Source organism: Hoplias malabaricus, chromosome 1, assembly GCF_029633855.1.
Source record: "Hoplias malabaricus isolate fHopMal1 chromosome 1, fHopMal1.hap1, whole genome shotgun sequence".
NCBI classification, from domain to species: Eukaryota; Metazoa; Chordata; class Actinopteri; order Characiformes; family Erythrinidae; genus Hoplias; species Hoplias malabaricus.
Genome location: NC_089800.1, coordinates 26,390,411 through 26,405,880, shown reverse-complemented (window position 1 = coordinate 26,405,880; position 15,470 = coordinate 26,390,411). Strand labels below are relative to the sequence as shown.

At 39.9% G+C, this 15,470-nt stretch overlaps 1 protein-coding gene across 1 annotated transcript in view; it reads right to left on the bottom strand.

Annotated features, from left to right (window-relative positions):
* The window catches only part of nbeab (neurobeachin b), a 342,438-nt gene that overhangs the window by 193,294 nt on the left and 133,674 nt on the right, over positions 1-15,470 (bottom strand). Inside the window, exons 30-32 of the mRNA XM_066660786.1 lie at positions 14,765-15,203; positions 2,246-2,400; positions 398-524 (exon numbers count right to left, since the gene is read on the bottom strand). Of these exons, the coding sequence (XP_066516883.1) occupies positions 398-524; positions 2,246-2,400; positions 14,765-15,203 (721 nt within the window). The remainder of the gene's footprint in view (positions 1-397; positions 525-2,245; positions 2,401-14,764; positions 15,204-15,470) is intronic.

Here is a 15,470-nt window from a genome sequence, read left to right as displayed (position 1 = left end):
TGAATATTATACACCTTACATTTTACACACATTGTCCCTGTCCAAGCACAAGCACGTATTTTCAATGTTATGAAATGTATATTTAATTAACAGATGTTAAAAGTGATTTTGGATCGTTTTTACTGATCCATTATATTTCGATAGCACGCTATATACACTGTAAACCACATTAATGACAATAAACAACAGTTTTTTCTAAGCTAATACTAAACCGGATTGAACCTGAATCTCAATAATCAGAAGAAAGTTTTGAACCTGGTTGTGATTAGCGTTGAACACAGGCCTGATTGTTGTTAGCTAGAATCTTTTATTGAGGAAAGCTATTAAACATATCAGAAAACTCAGGTATTTACTCTTCTCTCTACTGTCTGCACACACACACACTGCTGTTGCTCACCTCATGTTCTCCATGGTGTCTTCAGGCATGGGTGCTACAGTCTGAACAGCTGGCAGGTTTTTACTGGTCGCTCCATTCACAAAACTGGAGGAAGAGGAGCAAGAGGAAGAGGCCGTGTCAGCTGCTCCTGTAAGAAAATGGAGGTAGAAAACACTAGTCTAGTGGACTTTATTTATTTACTTTTTTTATATTATTTTTTTACTTATTTTTCTTTCATTTACTTTGAGGACACACACACACATACACACACTCCGTGTTGAATTAAATGATGGGCTCTTTCTACAACCTTGGTTTTCAAAAACAAAGACATTCTCTGGAGTGTTTTCCATCATTTTTCCTTCAAAACTAACTGAGCACTACGAAGTTTTTGGTAAATATATTTAACAGTGATTGCTACGTAATTAATATGTATTACATTTGTACAAGTACGAAGTATGTACATTAATCTACAGAGAAAAAACAAATAATAGTAATTCAATGTCCAACATCTAACATCACATACAACATTATAGGTTCAAACAGGCAGCTAAACCAAATAAAAATACAAAAAACAAAAAGCACTAAAAATCCCTTTCAAAACTTTATGGCATCAGAAGGCTGTCAGCGAGCCCCTAATGTCATTCTGTCCAATTATGACATATTTTGGGGCAGGAAACAGCATAAGTACATCAAGAGCAGCTATCAGGCAGCAATCAGCCTCTTCCCCGTGAGAGATTTGATCACTGTCTACATTCTCTTCATTTCTGTTCCTGTCAGAGCTTCGTCTCGCTGGCGTCTCCTTTAGCACCCAACGTGTGATAGATATATCATAGGGATGGACTGTCATCGCGTGAAAGCGTGAGGCATCATGAGACAGCCGAGGACGGGAACTCTATTACACAGCCGTCACTCCGTTTGGCAGCGACTAGCATCCCTCAGAGAGCGGGAAACAAGCCGAAGAGGTGAGGCTGGAGAAACAGGAATTCGGTCAAATCCACAATCGGGTCCACCCCGCCTTCCTTTGCGCCCTTCCCCTTGCCAGGAGGGAAACTAGCTAAATGTCAGTAATGCACTCTGAGGTTGGCTGATACTTTCCTTTATGCATTTTAGACCCTGAAAATCGACGCTAGCGGCTACTGAAAGCCTCCTTTGAGTCTGACAAGTTTCTGATGACTTGCTCAGCGCTCCGACACAAAAAGGTAATCTTCCCAGCAAGACACTCAAGAGGTGCTCTTGACAGTGTCAATGTTAAATAGGAAAAAAGCAGATCTGTGAGTGGGTTAACACCACATTACAGGGTGCCCAAGGCAGAGTCTACTGCAGGATTAGCTGTTAGCAAAGTATCGTCTCAATGGTATTGTTACATGATGGAAAAATGGCCATCACCCGGATTATTCATGGTTATAACAGTGTAATAGCCTTGAAATTACACACAGAGCCTATCGTAATGCAAATCTAGGTATTACATTATTGCTTTTTTTTTCCCGCCCAGCAGGCATTGGCTGGATCCAGCTCTGGCTGAGCTTGAGCACACTCAGGTAGTGAAGAGTGACCTCTAGTGGATGCTTCCAGAACTTCCTCAAGAGCTAAATCTAATTTCCAGAGCCTCAATAGTCTTTAATTATGGGGTTCTAGGAATAGCATCAAAGGCAAGTGTATATTCAGAGGTAATTCACTCAAGTCACACAGCTTTATTCAAATTAAGAGTTAATTAGCAACACACAGGGACTGTGTGACGGTGCACTGAGGAAAGAAACACTAGTCATGTTCCAGGAAGACAGTAGAGAGGAGGTGGAGGGGGATAAAAAAGGGAAAGTTCCCCTAGATGGAGTTATTTTGGGGGAAATGAGGATGCCTATCGGGGTTTACCTGTTGTGTTGATCATGCTTTTAGGCGTCGCAGAAGCAGCTGCAAAGATGTTGGGGGTGCTGCCTGAGGCTGGGGCACTGGACGAACTAGAACTGACCACTGTATTGACTGCCATGCTGCCCACCGGAGGCTTTTTGGCCTGAACCACCACACTCCTGAGAGAGGAAGAAGGAGAGGTTTTTATTACACTCATAATTACACAAACATACTTCATTTCATTTTCCACTGAGGATGGATACAGGGTCTTCACACAAACTTCAAAATAATGATTATTTATTTAAGAATGTATTACATCTCTTAAACTGAATTATTAAGCATTTTGAGTGTGTTGGATTCCTTTTACATTATTGTGAGAATACATCATTCATATATTTTTCTGTGAAGTTAAATCATTATTGTCTAGTTATTAAGTATATATATTTTAACATTATTAATGTAATGTTAAAAAGTAGACATCCTATGTGCACTAACAGAAGAATAAATTAAACTTCATGGCAGGGCATCAGTACAATTCTAAAGTGATTCAAAAGCTTTATTATTAAGATAAATATTTTGATATTTAGATAAAAAGCATTTCTTTGATTGAGAGGTGTACATTCTTTCCGAAAGTGCACACACATCTCATATTATATTTTATATTTTCAATGCATTTACTTTGTTGAACATAAACATTTCAATTCAGTGCAAAATGGTAACGTTCAGTTTGACAAGATAATACCCTACAACCCTCCAAACATAGCCAAATAACACAGTAATGCCCAGAAAATAAACACAGTGCACACCGAACAATGAGACACTGTGCAGCTTTTGTCTTATTGATGTCTATTGTACCTTAAGAAATCCACAAAACCCCATTTTTGGAAGAGTTAGGAGTTCATGTAACAAGACTGTGACATGTTAATTATTGTAAAAATGCTTTATTTAATGGCCAAGAGCATAAAGACATCCAGTGGTTTTTTATTTGTATTCTGTAACTATTTAAAAAAAGAGCACATTTAGAATTCAATGCCTGCAGCACAGTCCAAAAAAAAAGTAGGGCCCAAGACTGCAACACAGTCCAGCCAAGCACATACACTCTTTGTCCAAGGAGCCACACTGTTGTGGCACACTCTGAGTGAGGCCTGGCATGGTTTTGCTGAAATAACCAGGAACTGGATCCATTTTCTAAATCAAATCAAAAAATTTTTTATAAACTTTTCATTCTTATTTTCACTCTGACGTCTTTGGCGCTGAGGTCAAATTTGAAATGCACCCATGTTTACAAAATGAAATCCGGTTGGTCAGTGGAATCACTGGAAATCTTAGATAAAGCGTCGCAAGAATTAACACGTCCCAGAATCTTGTTTTTATTGATTTTTTTTTTGGAAATGGGGTTTGTAAATTTCATGAATATTTAAGATGCAGTATTTATATTTCCAAACAGAGTGATCAAGAGAGCGAGTGAGAGGAAGGTCAGGTAATCTTCATATGACGGAGGCCAGACTTCAGGGCAAGAAGATGCCTGAGAGAAGAGTAAACATCATGTTTTGCATGTGTCTGCTGGTGTGTGGGTGTGTGTGTAGATGTAGATGCCAGGCCACTTCCCCATAAACCACACCGAGTGGCCACTTTGAGCGGTCAGCTCAAACAAAACGTCAGATTCAGAAACCCATCCTGCCATCAAGGACGTACCCTGACACTCTCCCCCATAACATCTCAGAGGAGTCCAGAATAAAAATCAAACTTTCATTTCAGCGGCACTGCAATAGTAACTCCCCTGGAATATATTTAAACTCGCACAAACAATAGAGCATTGTTGTTACATTTTAGTACAGACTGTAAAGGGCTTAAGTTAGCTGGCTAAATGAGAAATCCTCCTTTGTACTACACCCCCCACCACCCCATGAAAAGCACTGAATAGCACCCCCTTATGGAGCAGTTCTTAAACATGAGTGAGTATGTGAGTGACCGAGTGACTGAGTTATGAGAGGTCTTTGAGGGTCTTGAATTCCAACTGTGAAAGGATTCATAAAGTGTTCGTATTAATTTTGTTATAAATACAAACGCCAAACTAAAACTGAGTGTATGAATTCAATAAAATGTAAAAACAACTGAATTGAAATGAAGCTCAAATGCATAGCTCTAAAGGAGCCACCCCACCATAGATTTTCAGTGTGCACTTGTAAAATTGATGAAAAAGAGCAGCAAGGATAATTATAATCCAGTGTTGGCGCTGTCTGATATATACACAATGAAAAATTGTGTCCATCTTGGTGTGTTCATTTTGGCAGCTGATTTTAATTTAGTTTTACTCTTTGGACTAAAATGTGCATTAGTTATAGTCCAAAAAATGAAAAAAAAAATCTATTTTCGGTCATGAATTTTTAAAAACGTTACTATTTTAAGGAATTATTACTATTATTACCTTTCATCCAAAATGATCAAAGGAATATGATCACTTTCTTCAGATACATTTTGCATTTATTTAACAGTAACAAAAAGTTTAAAATTAGCTGCAAACAAACTCCTAGAGTTTCGACTCTCAGACTCTCAGACACGAACTAAGAGAATTGACTCTTTGACTCTCAATCGTTGGCCAACAGTTGGCACAAGCGACTCCCGATGCTAAAAGAATCGATTCTTTCCTCTTCACTATTACACCCAGGTGCTCTTGTTGCCCTGACAACAGCAAACAAAGTTTTTTATTACCTTGTCATTTTCTGTTTTCAAATTAGAAATGACTTTTACATTTTCATTCATATAATGTTCATTGATGCAAATACAAATCATTTCAAATTACTGTTTTTATTTAGTTCTGGTCTTGTCAACAAAAATTTTCATTGATGAATTTAACACAGCCCCGGACACAAGAACAGTGGTCATTCAGTCGCCTTCAATCAGTCTGAGATCCCTGTTTTAGAGCTAAGGTTAGACTTAGGGTTAGCGTACGTTTATTGGGTAGGCTTAGGGTTAAGGGTGACTGTTCACACTGCATAAGCATCTATACGGGCTGCTGGAACAGTTACATTTCCTAGCACTCTGGACCCTATTTCTGGAAAGTTCTGTAATACACTAAGTCAAACCTGCATTGAATTAAACCTACTATTGAAAAGTGGTCTTCAATGCAGGCCGATTAAACTCAGACAACACTGTGCAAATATCTGCCTCAGTTTCAAGTTTAGCTTAAATATCTCAGCTTTCTAACCCTTTCGACTCTCCAGTTTGAACCATCTGCAGAGCTGATTAAAAGAGGGCTCTAAATTTAGACACGAAGCATGTTATCTTATTAAAACCGCCAAATTTATCTCAATTAACATCCTAAAAAAGAGCAGGAATTGTGTCCACAATTTCCCTGTGTCTATTTATACTTATATTTAGCAGAAAATCACATGGCTTCCACGGGTGCAGGGATGATTCAGAGATGAATATAGAGCTGGAGAGGGTCACGAGTTGGCACTACACTCTTGACCCAGAAGATGGAAGATATCCATGCCTGAATACAACAGGGAAATCAGGCTTACTCTTAAAACCCAGTGTAAATTGGTTGGGCAGGTATGGGTCATCCTCAGTGCAGGACTGTGGTCAGAGTTAGTTCACAGTTTGCATGTCCTTTGCTCACTCAGAAGTGTATTTGTACTTGTGTGTGTTTATTTGGTGATTCAATGCCACACAGTCTAACTTATAACCGTCTAACTAGCCCTTAGCATTGGGCATTGTTTATTTAGCTTCATGTGCATTTGCTCCATAATGGATTACATTTCATCCTTTTTTTATGAGCATTTTTACAAGCCGTGGACATACAGCTGAACATCTGTGTCCACAGTGGGGGCACCATAAAGCAGCTGAATTATAATGATACGTGGAGTATACCAACGTTTGGACATACCGTGTAATTTGTTGAGGGGTACCCAAACTTTATGGCAGTGCATAAAAGTCAACCCTCAGGCTGTGTGTGTGAAAAGAAGAATTTACACAGAGCATTCATGCACACACAGACACACACACACACACACACACACACCTCCAATGCTTTCCAACTAAACCAGAAACCTTTCTATCCAAAGCCTGCTTCTAGGGCTGGACGTTATCGCCAAAATAAATATCACAATATATTTCTTTATTTTGGTCGATACGATATAATTCCAATATCGGTTTGAACAGTATAAAATGCACTGAAAAGCTTCCAGAACAAACAAGAAACATGATATCACCATCAAACACTAACCTATCGGCTTTCTCAATGTAAATATTTTTATACTAAATTATAAATTGAGTGCTGAACTGATGGAAGCGCCCTGTAATGAATGTCAGTCAGTGACAGATGTTGTAAATATTGTATATTGAAATATTGAAAATGTGTTAAAAAATTATATAATTGTTATTGAGTTATTTTGTATCGTGATGTATATTGATATTGAATTATTGTCCAGCTCTGACCCCTTCATTAACGTTTAGAGCATGACTGCAAAATTACTGTAAATTATATCACTGTATCAGTGTATAATTACATGATTATTATATATATATATATATATATATATAGAGAGAGAGAGAGAGAGTAAGACAATGAGTGGTATTTGTTGTTTGAAATTGAATGCAGGACCCTGAGACCCCGGAGCAGTGTGGTAGTGCCGCTGTGCCACCCATTTCTAGATATTTGATGCTTTAAATGTTTTTCTCCAGTTGTATCACATTCCCCTGGCGGAGCATGCTGCTTATTTCAAGAGTAAGCAAATGTATCTGCCAATGGAATGAGATCGTGTTGTTATCTCGTCATGAGAAACATGCTCAGATGATATACTCAGATGTGTTCACTGTCCAGGATATCGTTTTTTTTCAGCAGGTCAAGGTAAATGGAGTCAAGACACTGGCAAGATGTAATATTTACCGCAGAGCAGCGTTCCAAATCTCAAACAAGCCTTTCACCTCCATCAACTAAACTGTCTGCCACCCAAACCCACTGCAGTGAGCAAGTGCTTTCCTCTCAACACTCCTCACCCTGTAAAATATTCATCTCCCACCAAAGCTCTTTACACTCCGCTATTTGTATTTGGGGCATTAAAATGCGAAAAAGCGATAAGATTTATTTCCCAAACGCACTTTCTGTTTACTCAACGGAGGCTTCCAGCAGGTACTTGACAGGTGGGGCTGATAATACTGGAGTGATATAGCAGGTCCTAATAAAATATGTAGACCTTCCTATGAATTATGCATCGGCTGAGGGCTCATGAATGATGTATATTACCCAGCACATATTTTATTAATAGGATTTTCTTAATTGAGTTGGTTTGAATAAAGCAAGGATTAATCTGGGGATGAATATTAATAAGCCGGGGGTTGATGTGTTTTCTGTGGAATGCTTTTGGGCCGTGAAGGGCTGCGGTCTTTCATTCAGAGGAGAAAGAGGGGAAAAAAATCAATTGAAAGGATTTGAGGATAAATTAACAAGTAACAAGCTGTAATCGTGGCCTATTAGAATAACGTATCAATACACCATGGGTAGGTTTAAGCCAGTCTTTGGAAACAGAAGGAGGTTGGGAACTGAATTGGTCACGGTAACAGCCCCATCTGCGAGCCCTGCTTGCAGGGTATTGAAGACTAATTGAAAAATTCACCTTTAGGAAAGTTCCAGAAAGATGGCTTTCCTTGCCACCCCCTCTGGTGTTTGAAGCCCCTTTTTTTGATGTTGTCGCTCCCAATCTATTGTGTTTCTGACAGACAATCGAAGAGGCCCGTCTGAGGCTGGCAGCTCATTTCGGTGGCAGGTGGCAAACAATTAGACGCAGCAATTTGGGGGCGAGGCGGATGACATTAAAGCGTGCCGGCCCTGAGTAGTACATCGCCGCTCTGGCCGACAGCCTGTGTGAAAGCATTTCAAAAATAATACACTTTGCCGGGGCGACTCATTTCAGGCTGTCAGCCTCCATTAAGAAGCAGAGGGCTGAGGGAGACAGCAGGGCTCTGGAGGGGAGCTGGGGGTGGGGGGGGTGCAGGACCCCTCCGTTTAATCTGCCATCAACACCCTGGAGACCCTGCCTAACCCCTCTTTTCATACACGCACACAAATACAATGCAGCACCTTGGCTATTCTGGAGATACACCTCATCTGTGACCCCCAGGGCACTTGCTTGGATCATAACCGGCCAGCGGTGGCCATTGTTACGCAGCTTTACCTTTTCCACCATCTGAGCTTTAGTGGGTGCTGTCTAATGAGGGTCCTGGCAGAGTGCACAGCCATCCATCCACCTGCGTCCATACACTGTGTAGGCCAGCGTTTCAGGCAAGAGTTTGCAATCACTTGTATTAGTAATACTATTTAAATGAGGTACAGAGTGGACTGGGATATTGTTAAATTAGGTTCTACAGCTTTTACTGAGCTTGATTAGTTCTGTTGTTAAAGTGCTCTAACTTGAGCTGAATATAAACAAGGCAAATGATTTTAATCAGGCAGTGATCTACTGTGGCTACTATTACTACTAATAATAATGCCACAACTACTATGACTATTACTACTATTATTACTTTACTACTACCACTATTACCTGAAGTACTACCACTACTACTACTCCCTACTACTAAACTACTACCACCATTACCACAACCAACATCACCACTGCAACTACTACCACTCCCCTAATTCTACACTACTACCAATATTACCGCAACCACCTCCACCACCACAGCTATTACTGGAACAGCTACTACTACACTACTACTATTACCAGCATTACCACAACCATTACCGCAACCACCTCCACCACTGCTGCTACTACTGGAACTGCTACTACTAATACTACTACTATTACCAACATTACCACAACCACCACCAGCACCACAGCTACTACTGGAACTACCACTACTACATTACAACTATTACCAGCATTACCACAACCACCACCACAGCTACTATTACACTACTCCCAGCATTACCACAACCACATCCACCACTGCTGAACTACTACAACTACTATTACCAATATTACCACACCCACCACCTCCACCACTACTACTGTGACTACTACTACTACCATTACACTATTACCAACATTACTACAACCACCTCCACCATTGCTGTTACTACTACTCCTTACTACTACTCCCTACCACTACTACTACTACATGACCACCATCAATACCACTACTACAACCACTACCATCACCAATACTACTAATACTACTAAATATTTGTATCTCTAATAATAACACCATTTCCACTACACCATTTCCACTACACTACACTACACTACCACCACTATCATTACTATTACTTTCTACTATTAATAATACTATCACTAATACTACTAGTGTACGACCACCATCTCCACCACTACATTATTACCGCAACCACCTCCACCACCACAGCTATTACTGGAACAGCTACTACTACACTACTACTATTACCAGCATTACCACAACCACCACCAGCACCACAGCTACTACTGGAACTACCACTACTACATTACAACTATTACCAGCATTACCACAACCACCACCACAGCTACTATTACACTACTCCCAGCATTACCACAACCACATCCACCACTGCTGAACTACTACAACTACTATTACCAATATTACCACACCCACCACCTCCACCACTACTACTGTGACTACTACTACTACCATTACACTATTACCAACATTACTACAACCACCTCCACCATTGCTGTTACTACTACTCCTTACTACTACTCCCTACTGCTACTACTACTACATGACCACCATCAGTACCACTACTACAACCACTACCATCACCAATACTACTAATACTACTAAATATTTGTATCACTAATTATAACACCATTTCCACTACTCCCTACTACACTACCACCACTATCATTACTATTACTTCTACTATTAATAATACTATCACTAATACTACTAGTGTACGACCACCACCTTCACCACTACAACTACTACTTCCATTACTATTACTTCTACTATTTAAAATACTACCACTAACACTACTAGTGTACCACCACCACTATTACCCTTTCTACTACTACTACTACCACCATCACCAACACTACTACTACCTCCATCATTATTACTTCTACTATTTAAAATACTACCACTAATACTACTAGTGTACCACCACCACTATTACCACTACTACTAACAGTGTTCCTACCAACACTATTACCCCTACTACTACTACTATTACCACCATCACCAACACTACTACTACCTCCATTACTATTACTTCTACTATTTAAAATACTACCACTAATATTACTAGTGTACCATCACCACTATTACCCCTACTACTACTACCATCAATAACACTACTACTACCTCCATTACTATTACCTCTACTGTTTAAAATACTACCACTAAAACTACTAGTGTACCACCACCACTATTACCCCTACTACTACTACTACCTCCACTACTATTACTTCTACTATTTAAAATACTACCACTAATACTACTAGTGTACCACCACCACTATTACCACTACTACTAACAGTGTTCCTACCAACACTATTACCTCTACTACTACTACTATTACCACCATCACCAACACTACTACTACCTCCATTACTATCACTTCTACTATTTAAAATACTACCACTAATATTACTAGTGTACCATCACCACTATTACCCCTACTACTACTACTACCATCAATAACACTACTACTACCTCCATTACTATTACTTCTACTATTTAAAATACTACCATTAACACTACTAGTGTACCACCACCACTATTACCCTTTCTACTTCTACTACTACCACCATCACCAACACTACTACTACCTCCATTATTATTACTTCTACTATTTAAAATACTACCACTAATAATACTAGTGTACCACCACCACTATTGCCACTACTACTACCAGTGTTCCTACCAACACTATTACCCCTACTACTACTACTATTACAACCATCAATAACACTACTACTACCTCCATTACTATTACTTCTACTATTTAAAATACTACCATTAACACTACTAGTGTACCACCACCACTATTACCCTTTCTACTTCTACTACTACCACCATCACCAACACTACTACTACCTCCATTATTATTACTTCTACTATTTAAAATACTACCACTAATAATACTAGTGTACCACCACCACTATTGCCACTACTACTACCAGTGTTCCTACCAACACTATTACCCCTACTACTACTACTATTACAACCATCACCAACACTACTACTACCTCCATTACTATTACTTCTACTATTTAAAATACTACCACTAATATTACTAGTGTACCATCACCACTATTACCCCTACTACTACTACTACTACCATCAATAACACTACTACTACCTCCACTACTATTACTTCTACTATTTATAATATTACCACTAATACTACTAGTGTACCACCACCACTATTACCCCTACTACTACTACTACCATCAATATCACTACTACTACCTCCACTACTATTACTTCTACTATTTATAATACTATCACTAAAATTACTAGTGTACCACCACTATAACCCCTACTATTACAATCACTAACACTACTACTACCTCCATTACTATTACTTCTATTTATAATACTACCATTAAAACTACTAGTGTACCACCACCGCTACTACTACTACTACCGCTAGTAGTAAATTGTATTAGTAAAAATGTGTGTGTGTGTGTGTCTGTGTTTGTGTGTGTGTGTTTGTTATGGTCTGTGATGGACTAGTTCAGGTTGTGTTCCTGTCTTGTGCCCAATGATTCGAGGCCTAACAGGATGAAGTGGTTACAGAAGATGATTGATAATAATAATAATAATAACACTCAAAATGTTTAATAATATGAAACCTTCCACAAATGTAATTGTCATGCATAACTAACTAAAAGGTGAGCCATATGTAGACATTCATGTTACAGATGTATGTGCAATGACACAGTTTCAAAACATTAGCAAATTAAACAATGCAGGGGAGAAATTAACCCTGGACTACATTTACTCACTCGTTCTTTTGCAGATGTCAGTGAAATGTATGAAGACCATGTGCAGGAGCATGAAATCAGACATGCTATCAGTACTATTCATTACCAAGTGTTATGTTTTTATCTCATTTTGATATTCCCTAATGCATTAGAGCATTACCAATGCACTATCTCTTTTGTTTATGGGATTGGGGGGTGGGGCTGGGGCTGCACATTCAATCTCTGCATGGGCTCAGGAGCCAGGCCAAGGACTAAACTGGGATTAGCAGTGGATAAACCTTCCCCTAGCAGAAACGGAGACAGATCGCTGGGAGATGTTATCTGGGTCTGGAATGTAAACAGACCCCGACTGTTCCACTGCGATTCACAGTGCTTTTCAAACACAGAAATTCTTAGTGAGAGGCAGCGCAGGGGAGTGCAGTGACTTACGACTTGCTTACAAATGAAAAATCATTATGTTGTTCCCTCAATGGAACAGAATAATCCAAGTATTTATCATGACCGGACTAAGATCCCTGTTACTAGCCTCGGAAAGTTGTGGATAGAGCCATAAACGTTAAACACACATAGATCAAAGTATTCCCATCACATGGGTTATTTCAGATTTACAGTGGCAGGAGGAAATGCATCAAAACACAGTGCGAATGTCTTTGTTGTGACTCTGAGGCTGCAGAAATGCTGTCTGCCCTCTGGTGGACTGTTCCTGATGTTTACAGAGGATACGGCACTAAGACAAATTTCATCCAGATGTGTTTCAGAATATTACAATTTCACATTGCAGACCGCTCCAGTCTGAATCACACCCCATGAAAATGATAGCAGTCAGCCAAGAGCAGCACAGTGCCACAGTAAAAAAAAAAGGAAACAGTTTTTGACGCTAGGGGGCGATAAATCACCGTTTAAAACCCAGACCTACCAGAAGGTCTTTTTCAATAGCAAAAAGCAGCAGTACCCTTTCTGACCATTGATATGTCTCTCTCTGTGTGTGTGTGCATGTGTGTGTGTTTACTGTTTTTTACTTAGGGCTGTTCACTGTATAGAACGGTGTACCAGCCCCTGCCTCTACACAACCCAAGTTATGATCCCAAACACATTAAAAAGGCGAGCGCTTCTACTAATTAACTCTTGATGAGGCCACAGCTGTTCACTGAAAACCGTTCCAGGTGACGACCTCATGAAGCTGACTGAGAGAACGCAGAGAGTGTGCAAAGCTGTCATCAAAGCAACAGGGGCCTACTTTGAAGAATCTAAAGTATAAAACATTTTGTTTGTTTAACACGCTTTTGTTTACTACATAATACCATATATGTTCCTTCATATTTTTAATGTATTACGTATTTATTTAAAATTTAGAAAAAAAACAAGAAACAACATTGAATGAGAACATATCCAAACTTTTGACTGGTCACAACATGTGGAAAATGGCCCAAAACAAAGGAAAGCCTCCCTGAGCGGGCATGTCCAAACATTTGACTGGTACTGTATATATGTAATGGACTGAATCATGGTCAGGTTTGCAACATGGAGTAGGTCAGGGTTTCTCAGTCAGTGGTGCATGGACTAGAAGTGGACCACAAAACACTGGTGAGCGACTGGTGAAAAAAAAGCTCTAATATTACACTAACATTTCTAATATTACACTGTTAGTTATCTCAACATGAGCAAACAAAAATAAGAACGCATGTAACAAAACAGCAGCCTCCAACACTTCGATTCACAAACACTTAATGAGCTCCTGTCCACTGTAAACCGATGTGGGAGCACTTTAGACAGAATCGATTCCTGTGGTTTCTAACATTTCTGAGCTTTACTTCATTCTGAGGCATACGGTCAATGTTATCTTGGTTAGATTTGGGTTTATCTTGAGGGTTTAGGTTTAAGGTTATAGTAAGGTTTTACATTAGGGTTAGAGTTAATATTAGGTTTATGGTTAGTGTTGGGCCAGATTTATGGTTAGGGTTAAGGTTGTGCTTAGAGTCAGTCATATAGTTAGGGTTGCAGTCATAAGGGTGATTTGAGGAATGGTCTGAACCCTCTTAATCAAGATTTCCACACCCTCTAAATAATACATCAAAGCATCGGTTCTGGAATGGGAAAAAATGCATATCCTTTGTTCCTTTATTTGTAAATATTACAATACATTTCCCATATTCATGTGTGGAAAAATAGTGTAATATGATTTCAGACAGCCCTAAAGCAGACCATACCATTTCATGCCTCGTCTGCCTGCCTCACTCCCATCATTGGTCACGCCTGCATTAAGGTTGCGATTATGCCATCAGAGAAGCACTGTATGTTAATGTATCTAATTACCAAATGCATATTACCTTACTGCCTTGTGAGTTTCTGAAATAGATTATGTCAACTGCATTTGAATGGGCACTAACACCAGCTAGTTTCTTTTATTTTTTATTTACAGTTTGTTTGGTGTGTGTGTGTGTTTTTGTGTGTGTGTGTGTGTGTGTGTGCCCAGAAGTAAAGACAGCAAGGAGCTTCTTTAAGGTAGTGATAGTCAACTAGAGAGCACAGTGAAGCGGATACTACCAAACAGGGATGAAATTTGGTTAGGCAGTAGTTAACCTCAACAACCCAGCCTCGCTGTAACGTCACCATGTACCTGTCAAATGAGTGAAACTGCATGGGCAGCATGGCCTGGGCCTCCCTCTTGATAGCCTGGTGGTCCGGGTAGGGCAGGGGCTCAGGACCACTCTCTGTGGCCTCCAGGGGAGCTGCTACCAGACTCTTCAGGATCTCCTTCACATTGATGCCCTTGTTGGTCTGGCTGATGCTGGAGATGGAGGCGGCGGGCTTCAGCAGCTCCATGGAGGACATGTCCGCCAGGTTGTCGTGGGACTTCACCTCTGGGGGCAGGGTGCAGAGGAGCCCCCGCAAGCCATCTGGACCACCACAAGGCTCCAGGTCAGCTCCGTTGAGCACACTTGACACATGCTCCTCCCCTAGCCCAGAGTCTGAGTGGGGCAGGGACATCTCTATGTGGGGTTCCCCTACTAGTGAAGGGGGTTCCTTAGTGCTGTCTGGGAACCCTAGTGGGATTTCTGTGAAAAGAACATGCATAATTATGGTTAGATGTTTACAACTTACTATTAGCATTTACAGTTATGTTAATATAGCTTTAGTGGAATGCTGTTAGCATCACAGTGCTGTTAATATGTAGGTGGTGGACATTCTCAGTGCTGCTGTCTGTTTGTACTTCTTGTGCTTGTGGATCAGGCACAGCAGTGCTGCTGGAGTTGTTAAACCATTCACTCTCCAATCTGTTCAAATTGCTGGTTCAAATGTGAGTAATGTAGGCATATTTTTGC